The sequence below is a fragment of the Coregonus lavaretus genome, assembly GCF_964263955.1.
Source record: "Coregonus lavaretus genome assembly, chromosome: 9".
In the NCBI taxonomy this organism is placed as follows: Eukaryota; Metazoa; Chordata; class Actinopteri; order Salmoniformes; family Salmonidae; genus Coregonus; species Coregonus lavaretus.
The window spans coordinates 14347047-14361952 of record NC_139996.1 but is presented as its reverse complement, the minus strand read 5'-3'; the positions used below and the strand labels follow the sequence as shown (position 1 = coordinate 14361952).

At 41.2% G+C, this 14906-nt stretch overlaps 1 protein-coding gene across 1 annotated transcript in view; it reads left to right on the top strand.

Annotated features, from left to right (window-relative positions):
• The window catches only part of LOC311134992 (fatty acyl-CoA reductase 1-like), a 46151-nt gene that overhangs the window by 4656 nt on the left and 26589 nt on the right, over positions 1–14906 (top strand). The window contains exon 2 of the mRNA XM_084168791.1: positions 14407–14630. Within this exon, the coding sequence (XP_084024917.1) occupies positions 14442–14630 (189 nt within the window). The 5' untranslated portion in view covers positions 14407–14441. The remainder of the gene's footprint in view (positions 1–14406; positions 14631–14906) is intronic.

The window sequence follows — 14906 nt, the reverse complement described above, 5'->3', positions numbered from 1 at the left end:
CCGGAGACAGGTGTTTTATACAACAGCCTTCTGACTGATCTTTTTGACTCCCTCGGTCAACTTCTTCCGTGACAACAACACGCTGTTTCTTCCCTATCACTGTCATCAGAAGACTCTACAATGTCTGGTTCAATTTAAATGTTTTGACCTAAATCAGGGATTTCCTCATCGTTTGATTAATTTTCAGTCAGCATGGCACGATCGTCCAAAAGAAAGTAGTCCATCACAACCTTTTCCCACTGATCTTGACTTTGTCGATAGCGCCTGTTAAATTCAGGGCAGCGACATTAAGAGCAGTCGCAACACTTTTGCAGTTCTTCATGATATCGTTAAAAAAAAAGCAGCGGTAGAAAGGATTATTGACACACACTGAGCAGCTCATGTTATAGAGAGAAGCGTGCTACATGGCAGACCAATCCGAACTCATCTCTTGGCATGTCCAGCCCAGCCATTATCTCAGCCAATCATGTCCAGCGGGAAGGTTCCTGTCTTTTTCTGTGGCCAAACCAACTAGGCTTGTAATTTAAACATTTTATTCGTATTTACAGATGGCATAAAAGTTTATTAAGGCACATGAGAGTTCATGTTCCACAAGGCATTTCTGCCCCAAAACACATTTTCATAAAGTTCAAATGCCTCTCCTGTGAAGTAGTGATGTGCGACATACGCCTAGCTTCCTGAAACTGGTCACAAATACTATCAGATCACCAAATGAGTGATGGGACATGCATTTTAGCCACACTCCCCTTGGACTGTGCCATCCCTGCAGCCTCTGCAATGGATTAGTTCACTGAGATGGACGCGAATAAGACAGGTGTCTCGTGTGCCATTAAAAATATGTGTGTATGTGTGTACAGTACCAGTCAAACGTTTGGACACCTACTCATTCCACGTTTTTTCTTTATTTTTACTATTTTCTACATTTTAGAATAATAGTGAAGACGTCAAAACAATGAAATAACACATATGGAATCATGTAGTAACCATAAAAAAAAATAAAAAAAAATAAATAAAAATCAAAATATATTTGAAATTCTTCAAATAGCCACCCTTTGCCTTGATGACAGCTTTGCACACTCTTGGCATTCTCTCAACCAGCTTCATGAGGCAGTCACCTGGAATGCATTTCAATTAACAGGTGTGCCTTTTTAAAAGTTAATTTGTGGAATTTCTTTCCTTAATGCGTTTGAGCCAATCAGTTGTGCTGTGACAAGGTAGGGGGGGTATACAGAAGATAGCCCTATTTGGTAAAAGACCAAGTCCATATTATGGCAAGAACGGCTCAAATAAGCAAAGAGAAACGACAGTCCATCATTACTTTGAGACATGAAGGTCAGTCAACACAGAACATTTCAAGAACTTTGAAAGATTCTTCAAGTGCAGTCACAAAAACCATCAAGCGCTATGATGAAACTGGCTCTCATGAGGACCGCCACAGGAATGGAAGACCCAGAGCTACCTCTGCTGCTGAGGATAAGTTCATTAGAGTTACTAGCCTCAGAAATTGCAGCCCAAATAAATGCTTCACAGAGTTCAAGTAACAGACACATCTCAACATCAACTGTTCAGAGGGGACTGTGTGAATCAGGCCTTCATGGTCGAATTGCTGCAAAGAAACCACTACTAAAGGACACCAATAAGAAGAGACCTACTTGGGCCAAGAAACACGAGCAATGGACATTAGACCGGTGGAAATGTGTCCTTTGGTGTGGAGTCCAAATCTGAGATTTTTGGTTCCAACCGCTGTGTCTTTGTGAGACGCGGTGTGGGTGAACGGATGATCTCCGGATGTGTATTTACCACCTTAAAGCATGAGGAGGTGTTATGGTGTGGGGGTGCTTTGCTGGTGACACTGTCTGTGATTGATTTAGAATTCAAGGCACACTTAACCAGCATGGCTACCACAGAACTCTACATTGATATGCTATCCCATCTGGTTTGGGCTTAGTGGGACTATCATTTGTTTTTCAACAGGACAATGACCCAACACACCTCCAGGCTGTGTAAGGGCTATTTGACCAAGAAGGAGAGTGATGGAGTGCTGCATCAGATGACCTGGCCTCCACAATCCCCCGACCTCTACCCAATTGAGATGGTTTGGGATGAGTCGGACTGCAGAGTGAAGGAAAAGCAGTCAACAAGTGCTCAGCATTTGCGGGAACTCCTTCAAGACTGTTGGAAAAGCATTCCAGGTGAAGCTGGTTGAGGGAATGCCAAGAGTGTCCAAAGCTGTCATCAAGGCAAAGGGTGGCTATTCGAAGAATCTCAAATATAAAATATATTTTGATTTGTTTAACACTTTTTTTTTGGTTACTACATGATTCCATATGTTATTTAATAGTTTTGATGTCTCCACTATTATTCTATAATGTAGAAAATAGTAAAAATAAAGAAAAATCCTTGAATGAGTAGGTGTTCTAAAACTTTTGACTGGTAGTGTGTCAATCTACTATCCCCCATAGTAGAAAAGTTTACCTATTCTATTGGTCAGCTTGTCAAGAAAGAAAGAGCCCAAACAGATTCTGTGATAGCTGTGGGACGATAGATCCCACATTCATGTAACCAGTAGGCCTAGCCTTCATAAATGTTAAAAAGCAATGAATCTGATGCAACAGATCAGAACTTTTTTGCTTAATGTTGGTGGACTATTATTTCTTAACATTATTAGCGCAGCAATGCATACAAGGTTGTAGGCTACGCGTGAATGAGCATTTGGCTACCAGACAATGAAAAAGTTGAAAACCAATAGAACATGAGAGAAATAGGTTACTGGTTTCAATGGCATATGGAAGTCTTTTATAAAATAATATGGTCAGATTTTGCTTAGGCTACTTTGAAGCAAGGTAAAACATGCCTTTATGTAGTAAAACGTTCAGGTTTCAAACAATTAAATAGCTATGTTTTCAAAATGCATACAGCCTCCAGCTCATTGCAAAGTGGTGTGTGAAAAGGTATTGTCGGACATTATTCATTCTAATCAGACAGGTTTTTTACATGGAAGATACATTGGAGATAATAGAAGGCAAGTACTGGAAACAATAGAACACTATGGAAAATCTGGGAAACCAGGCCTGCTATTCATAGCAATAATAATATGCCATTTAGCAGACACTTTTATCCAAAGCGACTTAGTCATGTGTGCATACATTTTTACGTATGGGTGGTCCCGGGGATCGAACCCACTACCCTGGCGTTACAAGCGCCATGCTCTACCAATTGAGCTACAGAAGACCACATTTGATAAAGTACGACTGGGGTTTATATATAAATGCCTGGAGCATTTCAATTTTGGAGAATCTCTTATGAAATGGGTCAAAATCATGTATAGTAACCCTAGGTGTAAAATAGTAAATAATGGCTATTTCTCAGAAAGTTTTAAACTGTCGAGGTGTGAAACAAGGTTGTCCACTATCGGCATATCTATGTATTATGGCCATCGAGATGTTAGCTATTCAAATCACATCCAACAATAATATCAAGGGATTAGAAATCCAGTGCTTAAAAACAAAGGTGTCATTGTACGCTGATGATTCATGTTTTCTTTTAAATCCACAACTAGAATCCCTCCACAGCCTCATGGAGGATCTAGATACATTTTCTAACCTCTCTGGATTACAACCAAATTATGACAAATGTACTATATTACGTATTGGATCACTAAAAAATACAATTTTTACATGACCATGTAGTTTACCAATAAAATGATCTGATGTGATGTGGATATACTTGGAATACATACCCAAAGGAAATAAATGATCTCACTCCAATACATTTTAATAGAAAGATCTTGCTACCATGGAAAGGTAAATACCTGTCCATTTGTGGAAAAATCACCCTGATTTAACTCTTTAGTATTATCCCAGTTTACCTATTTGCTTATGGTCTTGCCTACACCTAGCGAACAGTTTTTTAAAATTATATGAGAAAAAAATATTCCATTTTATTTGGAACGGCAAGCCAGACAAAATTTAAACGGGCCTATTTATATAATGAATATGAATTCTGAGGACAGAAATGATTAAATATTAAAGCATTAGACCTATCACTAAAAGCTTCAGTCATACAAAAGTTATACTTAAATCCCAACTGGTTCTCTAGCAAATTAGTAAAATTGGGTGAGACAATGTTCAAGAATGGCCTTTTTCCATTTATTCAGATTACAACCTCTCACTTTCAGTTATTTGAAAAGGAAATAATCTCCCAAATATCACTTTCTAAAACAAGCCATAGAAAGTTGGTTGCAATTTCAATTTAATCCTCCAGAAACTACAGAACAAATAATGCAACAAATTGTGGTTAAACTCAAATATACTAATTGACAAAAAACCTCTTGTTTTTTACAAATTAAATAAAAAGGTATAATCTTCGTAAATGATATCATCGGTAGAACTGGAGCTATGTCGCACATGCAGCTAACAAAAACATATGGAAATGTCTGCTCTACCCAAAATTACAACCAAATAATTGCAGCCTTACCGCAAAAATGTGAGAGGAAAGTGGAAGGGGGAGAAAGTAAGGAACTGGTCTGTCGGCATTAAAGAACAGAATTGGTTAAAGAAAACTGATAAATAAAAAAGTATACCAGTTTCATTTAAGGACCAAAGGATTGACAGCCGTCCCATATTGATTGCAAAATATTTGGGAAGAGGTTTTTGACGTACCGATCCCATGGCATAGTGTTTATGAACTGATACACAAAACGACACTGGATTCAAAACTTAGAATCTTTCAATTTAAATTATTATATAAAATTCTTGCTACCAATAGAATGTTATTTATATGGGGGATACAATCTTCCCAGCTCTGCAGATTTTGCTGCGACGAGACAGAATCATTAGATCATTTGTTTTGGTACTGTCCATTTATAGCTTGTTTTTGGACACAGGTCCAGGAATGGCTAAAGGATTGCAATATTTACCTGGAGCTAACCTTGCAGATAGCATTACTGGATGATCTGAAAAGTCATAGTCAATAGATCAATAATATAATACTTTTAGCAAAACAAATTATTTTCTATTTACAATCTGTATAAACAATGAGAATAGAAAGGTTCAGAACTTTTGTAAAACATCACAGTACAGTTGAAAAATATATGGCAAATAGAAAACCTATATGGATGGTGTTAAGAGATAGATGGGTGGTGTTGAATGGAGTTGAAGGATGGGACTAATAAAAACTAATAAGATAACTAATAATGTAAGCATACTGTGTCCATAATGCGTATATAGGTTGTAGGTTGGGAGCTTTTGTGAAAGAGCACAGTTAGAAGGATATGGCATATACAGTGGGGGAAAAAAAGTATTTAGTCAGCCACCAATTGTGCAAGTTCTCCCACTTAAAAAGATGAGAGGCCTGTAATTTTCATCATAGGTACACGTCAACTATGACAGACAAATTGAGAGAAAAAAAATCCAGAAAATCACATTGTAGGATTTTTAATGAATTTATTTGCAAATTATGGTGGAAAATAAGTATTTGGTCACCTACAAACAAGCAAGATTTCTGGCTCTCACAGACCTGTAACTTCTTCTTTAAGAGGCTCCTCTGTCCTCCACTCGTTACCTGTATTAATGGCACCTGTTTGAACTTGTTATCAGTATAAAAGACACCTGTCCACAACCTCAAACAGTCACACTCCAAACTCCACTATGGCCAAGACCAAAGAGCTGTCAAAGGACACCAGAAACAACATTGTAGACCTGCACCAGGCTGGGAAGACTGAATCTGCAATAGGTAAGCAGCTTGGTTTGAAGAAATCAACTGTGGGAGCAATTATTAGGAAATGGAAGACATACAAGACCACTGATAATCTCCCTCGATCTGGGGCGCAAGATCTCACCCCGTGGAGTCAAAATGATCACAAGAACGGTGAGCAAAAATTCCAGAACCACACGGGGGGACCTAGTGAATGACCTGCAGAGAGCTGGGACCAAAGTAACAAAGCCTACCATCAGTAACACACTACGCCGCCAGGGACTCAAATCCTGCAGTGCCAGACGTGTCCCCCTGCTTAAGCCAGTACATGTCCAGGCCCGTCTGAAGTTTGCTAGAGTGCATTTGGATGATCCAGAAGAGGATTGGGAGAAGGTCATATGGTCAGATGAAACCAAAATATAACTTTTTGGTAAAAACTCAACTCATCATGTTTGGAGGACAAAGAATGCTGAGTTGCATCCAAAGAACACCATACCTACTGTGAAGCATGGGGGTGGAGACATCATGCTTTGGGGCTGTTTTTCTGCAAAGGGACCAGGATGACTGATCAGTGTAAAGGAAAGAATGAATGGGGCCATGTATCGTGAGATTTTGAGTGAAAACCTCCTTCCATCAGCAAGGGCATTGAAGATGAAACGTGGCTGGGTCTTTCAGCATGACAATGATCCCAAACACACCGCCTGGGCAACGAAGGAGTGGCTTCGTAAGAAGCATTTCAAGGTCCTGGAGTGGCCTAGCCAGTCTCCAGATCTCAACCCCATAGAAAATCTTTGGAGGGAGTTGAAAGTCCGTGTTGCCCAGCGACAGCCCCAAAACATCACTGCTCTAGAGGAGATCTGCATGGAGGAATGGGCCAAAATACCAGCAACAGTGTGTGTAAACCTTGTGAAGACTTACAGAAAACGTTTGACCTGTGTCATTGCCAACAAAGGGTATATAACAAAGTATTGAGAAACTTTTGTTATTGACCAAATACTTATTTTCCACCATAATTTGCAAATAAATTCATAAAAAATCCTACAATGTGATTTTCTGGATTTATTTTTATCATTTTGTCTGTCATAGTTGACGTGTACCTATGATGAACATTACAGGCCTCTCATCTTTTTAAGTGGGAGAACTTGCACAATTGGTGGCTGACTAAATACTTTTTTTCCCCACTGTAGAAGCAAACCGGATGGACATCTTGAAAATGATCGGAGAGGTTGAGAGTAGAAGTTCAGGAGAAAAAACAAACAAAATATAATTATTGTAAAATTGACTGTGTCCATAAAATGTATATAGTAAGTATAAGCTTGAAGTAGAGGCCTAAGCATTGTTGTTCACTAGTTTACTCCAATTAGGGAAAGGGTGGTGGGGTTGGAAAGTAATAAAGGGGAATATATTTTTAAAAAAGGATATATATATATATATATATATATATATATATATATATATAAAAAAAAAAATAACGTGGGGGATTGGAAGTGATGCAGACAATTACATTGATGGAAGTTACAATCTATCTGCAATATTAAGCTGATCTACCCCCTAAAAAAAATAAAAAGTGGTGTGTATGTGACGATGATGAAGCCTATGCATTTGAATGGGAAGAGCGCTTCAATTAACATTTACATTTTAGTCATTTAGCAGACGCTCTTATCCAGAGCCACTTACAACCCTGGCGAACCCACAACCATGGCGTTGCAAGCGCCATGCTCTACCAACTGAGCTACAGTTGAGGGGAAGAAAATGTAGCTATTTTTAATCATTGCCAAAAAACAATTTTTAACACACGATTGCATTTAGAATTGTTACGCAATGATTGGGTTTATAAAAGCGCTGTCTGACAGATTTTCCAATCAAAGGCTCAATATCGGTATGCTGTGCACGTATGATAAATAAGATGCATAACAAATATACACATGCGTCAATTTAATTCCACTAAATTATGCAAATTTACCCATAGACCGATAAGCATGACCAGTCAAATGTATTTTCAATTAATAGGCTAAAAAGCATTTTTTCGCAATGGTATTTTTTCGTCTCCCGGACAATTTTATCGGCTTTCCACATTTTTTTTATTACCGGTTAACGGAAACCTTGAGTCCAGGGTTCTTTGAGTAAGTGGACTTCCTTGTACATGACTAATGCATCATACGTAGTGTTTCCAGTGGCAAGAAAGGAGGTGCTTTATTGTGAGGTTTATTGAATGTTAAGTATTTCAAGGTCTTGATTGGGGTTAGGCTATCTGTTAGAATAAGACAATCTTCTGTGTCAATCATCAAGTCAGTGCCTTCAGAAAGTATTCTATATATTTATTTTCTTCTCACCCATCTACACAAAATAGCCCATAATGACAGTGAAAACATGTTTTTAGAAATTTTTGCAAATGTATTAAATGAAATGCAGAAATATCTAATTTACGTAAGTATTCACACCCCCAGAGTCAATACTTGTTAGAATCACCTTTTGACAGCGATTTACAGCTGTGAGTCTTTCTGGGTAGGTCTCTAACCTTGACAGTTTATGCATCTTTAGTATTCTGAGCATGGAATTTCGAACGTATCATGCGTCAACATTGACCAACAGTGTGTCCGGATTCACTTTTCCCACGCTTTATTCAAATGCCAGTATGCATTCTACAAACAGTGGAATAGACAAAATAGGATAATAACACAACTGATGGCAGTAGCTAACTATTGTAGCTAACTAGCCAGCTAACCTCTGTAGCTAGCTAGCAAGCAACGCTAAAGGGATTGCAAACGGGTTAGAATAACTATAGCCAAACATAAATTAGTTAGCTGGCTAGCATTTATGAGTCTAGCAAACACATTCCTCACACGCTAGGAATGTATTTCCTCCAATGTTGTAATGAAAAGGTGCCTCTCGGTCCCAAAACACACGTTTTCTGGAGGCTTTTGGGAGGACTGCTAAACCACTTCTATGCTCGCTTCGAGGCAAGCAACACTGAAGCATGCATGAGAGCACCAGCTGTTCCGGATGACTATGTGATCACGCTCTCCGTAGCCGATGTGAGTAAGACTTTTAAGCAGGTCAACATTCACAAGGTCGCAGGGCCAGACGGATTACCAGGACGCGTACTCCGAGCATGTGCTGACCAACTGGCAAGTGTCTTCACCAACATTTTCAACATGTCCCTGACTGAGTCTGTAATACCAACATGTTTCAAGCAGACCACCATAGTCCCCGTGCCCAAGGACACTAAGATAACCTGCCTAAATGACTACCGACCTGAAGTGCTTTGAAAGGCTGGTCATGGCTCACATCAACACCATTATCCCAGAAACCCTAGACCCACTCCAATTTGCATAGCGCCCCAACAGATCCACAGATGATGCAATCTCTATTGCAATCCACACTGCCCTCTCCCACCTGGACAAGAGGAACACCTACGTGAGAATGCTATTCATTGACTACAGCTCAGCGTTCAACACCATAGTGCCCTCAAAGCTCATCACTAAGCTAAGGATCCTGGGACTAAACACCTCCCTCTGCAACTGGATCCTGGACTTCCTGACGGGCTGCCCCCAGGTGGTAAGGCTAGGTAACAACACATCTGCCACGCTGATCCTCAACACGGGGGCCCCTCAGGGGTGCGTGCTCAGTCCCCTCCTGTACTCCCTGTTCACCCATGACTGCATGGCCAGGCACGACTCCAACACCATCTTTAAGTTTGCCGACGACACAACAGTGGTAGGCCTGATCACCGACAACGATGAGACAGCCTATAGGGAGGAGGTCAGAGACCTGGCCGTGTGGTGCCAGGATAACAACCTCTCCCTCAACGTGACCAAGACAAAGGAGATGATTGTGGACTACAGGAAAAAAAAGAGGACTGAGCACGCCCCCATTCTCATCGATGGGGCTGTAGTGGAACAGGTTGAGAGCTTCAAGTTCCTTGGTGTCCACATCACCAACGAACTATCATGGTCCAAACACACCAAGACAGTCGTGAAGAGGGCACGACAAAGCCTATTCCCCCTCAGGAGACTGAAAACATTTGGCATGGGTCCTCAGATCCTCAAAAATGTATACAGCTACACCATCGGGAGCATCCTGACTGGTTGCATCACCGCCTGGTATGGCAACTGCTCGGCCTCTGACCGCAAGGCACTACAGAGGGTAGTGTGTATGGCCCAGTACATCACTGGGGCCAAGCTTCCTGCCATCCAGGACCTCTATACCAGGCGGTGTCAGAGGAAGGCCCTCAAAATTGTCAAAGACTCCAGCCACCCTAGTCATAGACTGTCCTCTCTGCTACCGCACGGCAAGCGGTACCGGAGCGCCAAGTCTAGGTCCAAAAGGCTTCTCAACAGCTTCTACGCCCAAGCCATAAGACTCCTGAACAGCTAATCATGTCTACCCGGACTATTTGCACCCCCACCCCATCTTTTTACGCTGCTGCTACTCTGTTAATTATTTATGCATAGTCACTTTAACTCTACCCACATGTACATATTACATTTACATTTTAGTCATTTGGCAGACGGTCTTATCCAGAGCGACTTAGTTAGTGAGTGCCGCATTTTTTTTCTCATAATGGTCCCCCGTGGGAATCGAACCCACAACCCTGGCATTGCAAGCGCCATGCTCTACCAACTGTATTACCTCAACTAGCCGGTGCCCCCACACATTGACTCTGCACCGGTACCCCCCCTGTATATAGCCTCCCTACTGTTATTTTACTTCTGCTCTTTTTTTTCTCAACACTTGTTGGTTAAGGGCTGTAAGTAAGCATTTCACGGTAATGTCTACACCTGTTGTATTCGGCGCATGTGGCAAATAAAATTTGATTTGATGACGTTGCCCACTATATGTGCTTTCGGTAGCCTGATTGCATCCAGACTGAGGAGAAATCTGCACAAAATGCGTCCCTGACCACCACCTGAAGTGGTCAGCCAGATCTGAACACAATCAGACCACAAAGCAACTTTTGTGCGTCTAAAACTTGTCTTTTCAATGCGATCTTCGTATTCTGATAGCAGAATTCGCATGTAAGTGTAAAGTCTAAACACGACCTAAGAGCTTTGCACACCTGGATTGTACAATAAAATTCTTCATCCTCTGTCAAGTTGGTTGTTGATCATTGCTAGACAGCCATTTTCAAGTCTTGCCGTAGATTTAAGTCAAAACTGTAACAAGGCCACTCAGGAACATTCACTGTCTTGGTAAGCAACTCGATTTGGCCTTGTTTTTGGTTATTGTCCTGCTGAAAGGTGAATTTGTCTCCGTGTCTGTTGGAAAGCAGACTGAACCAGGTTTTCCTCTAGGATTATGCCTGTGCTTAGCTCTATTCGTTTCTTTTAATCCTCAAACTCGCTAGTCCTTGACGATGACAATAATTCCCATAACATGATGCAGCCATGATGATGATGTGTTGGATTTGCTCCAAACATACAGTGGGGAGAACAAGTATTTGATACACTGCCGGTTTTCCTACTTACAAAGCATGTAGAGGTCTGTATTTTTTATCATAGGTACACTTCAACTGTGAGAGACGGAATCTAAAACAAAATTCCAGAAAATCACATTGTATGATTTTTAAGTAATTCATTTGCATTTTATTGCATGACATAAGTATTTGATACATCAGAAAAGCAGAACTTAATATTTGGTACAGAAATATTCATACATTTCCTGTAGGTCTTGACCAGGTTTGCACACACTGCAGCAGGGATTTTGGCCCACTCCTCCATACAGACCTTCTCCAGATCCTTCAGGTTTCGGGGCTGTCGCTGGGCAATACGGACTTTCAGCTCCCTCCAAAGATTTTCTATTGGGTTCAGATCTGGAGACTGGCTAGGCCACTCCAGGACCTTGAGATGCTTCTTACGGAGCCACTCCTTAGTTGCCCTGGCTGTGTGTTTCGGGTCGTTGTCATGCTGGAAGACCCAGCCACGACCCATCTTCAATGCTCTTACTGAGGGAAGGTTGTTGTTGGCCAAGATCTCGCGATACATGGCCCCATCCATCCTCCCCTCAATACGGTGCAGTCGTCCTGTCCCCTTTGCATAAAAGCATCCCCAAAGAATGAAGTTTCCACCTCCATGCTTCACGGTTGGGATGGTGCTCTTGGGGTTGTACTCATCCTTCTTCTTCCTCCAAATACAGCAAGTGGAGTTTAGCCCAAAAAGCTCTATTTTTGTCTCATCAGACCACATGACCTTCTCCCATTCCTCCTCTGGATCATCCAGATGGTCATTGGCAAACTTCAGACGGGCCTGGACATGCGCTGGCTTGAGCAGGGGGACCTTGCGTGCGCTGCAGGATTTTAATCCATGACGGCGTAGTGTGTTACTAATGGTTTTCTTTGAGACTGTGGTCCCAGCTCTCTACAGGTCATTGACCAGGTCCTGCTGTGTAGTTCTGGGCTGATCCCTCACCTTCATCATGATCATTGATGCCCCACAAGGTGAGATCTTGCATGGAGCCCCAGACCGAGGGTGATTGACCGTCATCTTGAACTTCTTCCATTTTCTAATAATTGCGCCAACAGTTGTTGCCTTCTCACCAAGCTGCTTGCCTATTGTCCTGTAGCCCATCCCAGCCTTGTGCAGGTCTACAATTTTATCCCTGATGTCCTTACACAGCTCTCTGGTCTTGGCCATTGTGGAGAGGTTGGAGTCTGTTTGATTGAGTGTGTGGACAGGTGTCTTTTTATACAGGTAACAAGTTCAAACAGGTGCAGTTAATACAGGTAATGAGTGGAGAAGAGGAGGGCTTCTTAAAGAAAAACTAACAGGTCTGTGAGAGCCGGAATTCTTACTGGTTGGTAGGTGATCAAATACTTCTGTCATGCAATAAAATGCTAATTAATTACTTAAAAATCATACAATGTGATTTTCTGGATTTTTGTTTTAGATTCCGTCTCTCACAGTTGAAGTGTACCTATGATAAAAATTACAGACCTCTACATGCTTTGTAAGTAGGAAAACCTGCAAAATCGGCAGTGTATCAAATACTTGTTCTCCCCACTGTAACTTTATGTCCTGAATACAAAATGTAACGTCTTTGCCAATTTCTTTTCAGTTTTACTTTCATGCTTTATTGCAAACAGGATGCATGTTTTGTAAAAAAATAAAATAATTCTGTACAGGCTTCCTTTTCACTCTTTCATTTAGCTTAGTATTGTGGATCAATGTTGTTGATCCATCCTCAGTTTTCTCCTATCACAGCCATTAAACTCTGTAACTGTTAAGATCACCATTGGCCTCATGATGAAATCCCCTGAGCGGTTTCCTTCCTCTCCAGAAACTGAGTTAGGAAGGACGCCTGTATCTTTGTAGTGACTGGGTGTATTGATACTCCATCCAAAGTGTAATTTAATTAATAACTTCACCACGCTCAAAGGGATATTCAAAATCAGCTTTTTTGAATTTATTTTTACTGATCTCCACTAATTATTCCCCAGGTCGTTGCAGTAAATGAGAATGTCTCCTCAGTCAACTTACCTGGTTAAATAAAAGGTGCCCTTCTTTGCGAGGTATTGGAAAAACTCTCTGGTCTTTGTTTTGAAATTCACTGCTCGACTGAGGGACCTTACAATTACCTGTATGTGTGGGTTACAGAGTTGAGGTAGTCATTCAAAAATCATGTTACACACTATTATTACACACACAGTGAGTCCATTCAACTTATGTGACTTGTTAAGCACATTTTTACTTATTTAGGCTTGACATAGCAAAGGGGTTGAATACTTATTGACTCAAGACATTTCAGCTTTTCATTTTTGATTTAATTTGTAAACATTTCTAAAAACATAATTATACTTTGACATTATGGGGTATTGTGTATAGGCCAGTGACCAAACAAATCTCAATTTTAAATTCAGGCTGTAACAACAAAATGTGGAAAAAGTCAATGGGTGTGAATACTTTCTGAAGGCACTGTATATATCTGACTAGTGTTCTGTATCAACAGCAGCGTATCATCCACCCGACAACTAGAGATTAAGACCAGTAAAAAAAACAGGCTTGTTTAAGCTCTTGAGTTGTAACAAGGTCAACTGGATATTAGTGATGCAATTTGATGTTGTGTAGAGCAGTCTTCTTTCTCGTACTGTAGGCTATTTCAATTGTCTTTGCTGGATCTTTGCAAAGAGCGCTCAAGACGGGTTTCTCAATAGATTGTGCCAATGAGAAACCCGTCTCAGCAAGGTTTAAGTAAAGCTCTTGAGCCCGGCAGCCATCTTAATGGCAGTGTGTGGATTAGACAGGATAAAAGTAGCTTACAACATTGGAGTGGCTGAATTCCTAAGATGTGTTGGCTCCTGTAAGTGATAGCTATGGGCTTTGGAAGTGAACAGTTGTAGATGGTAAGGGGAGTTTTTGACTACAAACTGGGGTGGTTTTGACTGTGTAACTGCTAGGGACGATACGAGTATTGCGATACTCGTTAGTATCGTGGCAAGGAAACAAAGCACAAAGCGGATTTAACTTCTTTAGGAAACAAACATCATTATGTTGTCATACAGAGTCACATTATTTATTTTCCAAGCTATAGACTACTATTTTACATACAGCAGGTTTTTAAAGGACAAAAGAGTTAAGTCTGCTTCGTGTTTTACTTTTTGGCATGGAAAAAATATTGCAATACTGGTATGGTCACAGCCCTAGTAACTGCTGAAATTCCATCAGGCTAGTAAGGATCTTCAGTGACTAGGCTAACGATGATGTAATCCTTCCACAGGTGGCGTCGTTGAGGAGGGTTGGAGCACAGACAAAATGGTGACCATTCCTGAGTACTATGAGGGGAAGAATGTGCTGATCACAGGGGCCACAGGCTTTATGGGAAAAGTCCTGCTGGAGAAGCTGCTGCGGTCCTGCCCTGGAGTCAAGGCCGTGTACGTCCTGGTCCGGCCCAAAGCGGGACACGCTCCCCAGGCCCGCATCGCAGACATGATCAACTGCAAGGTGAGAAGAGCTGGAGAAGGGGAATGTTATAGGGGGGCAGCTTAAATGGGATCTCTGTAGGCTGTGTGGGGTGACGCATCATAAGTTCTTGACTGCTTGTTACGGAGACTTCGTAGTTCCACAGCCCACACTCTCCATACTGTCTTTACAATTGGGCTGTGGCAGACCATGATGTAGGCTAGCCTAAGTCTTACTAATGGGATTGCTTTCTTGAAGTGCTTTCAAACTAAAACGCATCCCTCCATCAACACATTGCTTTCATTAAAAAAACATTGA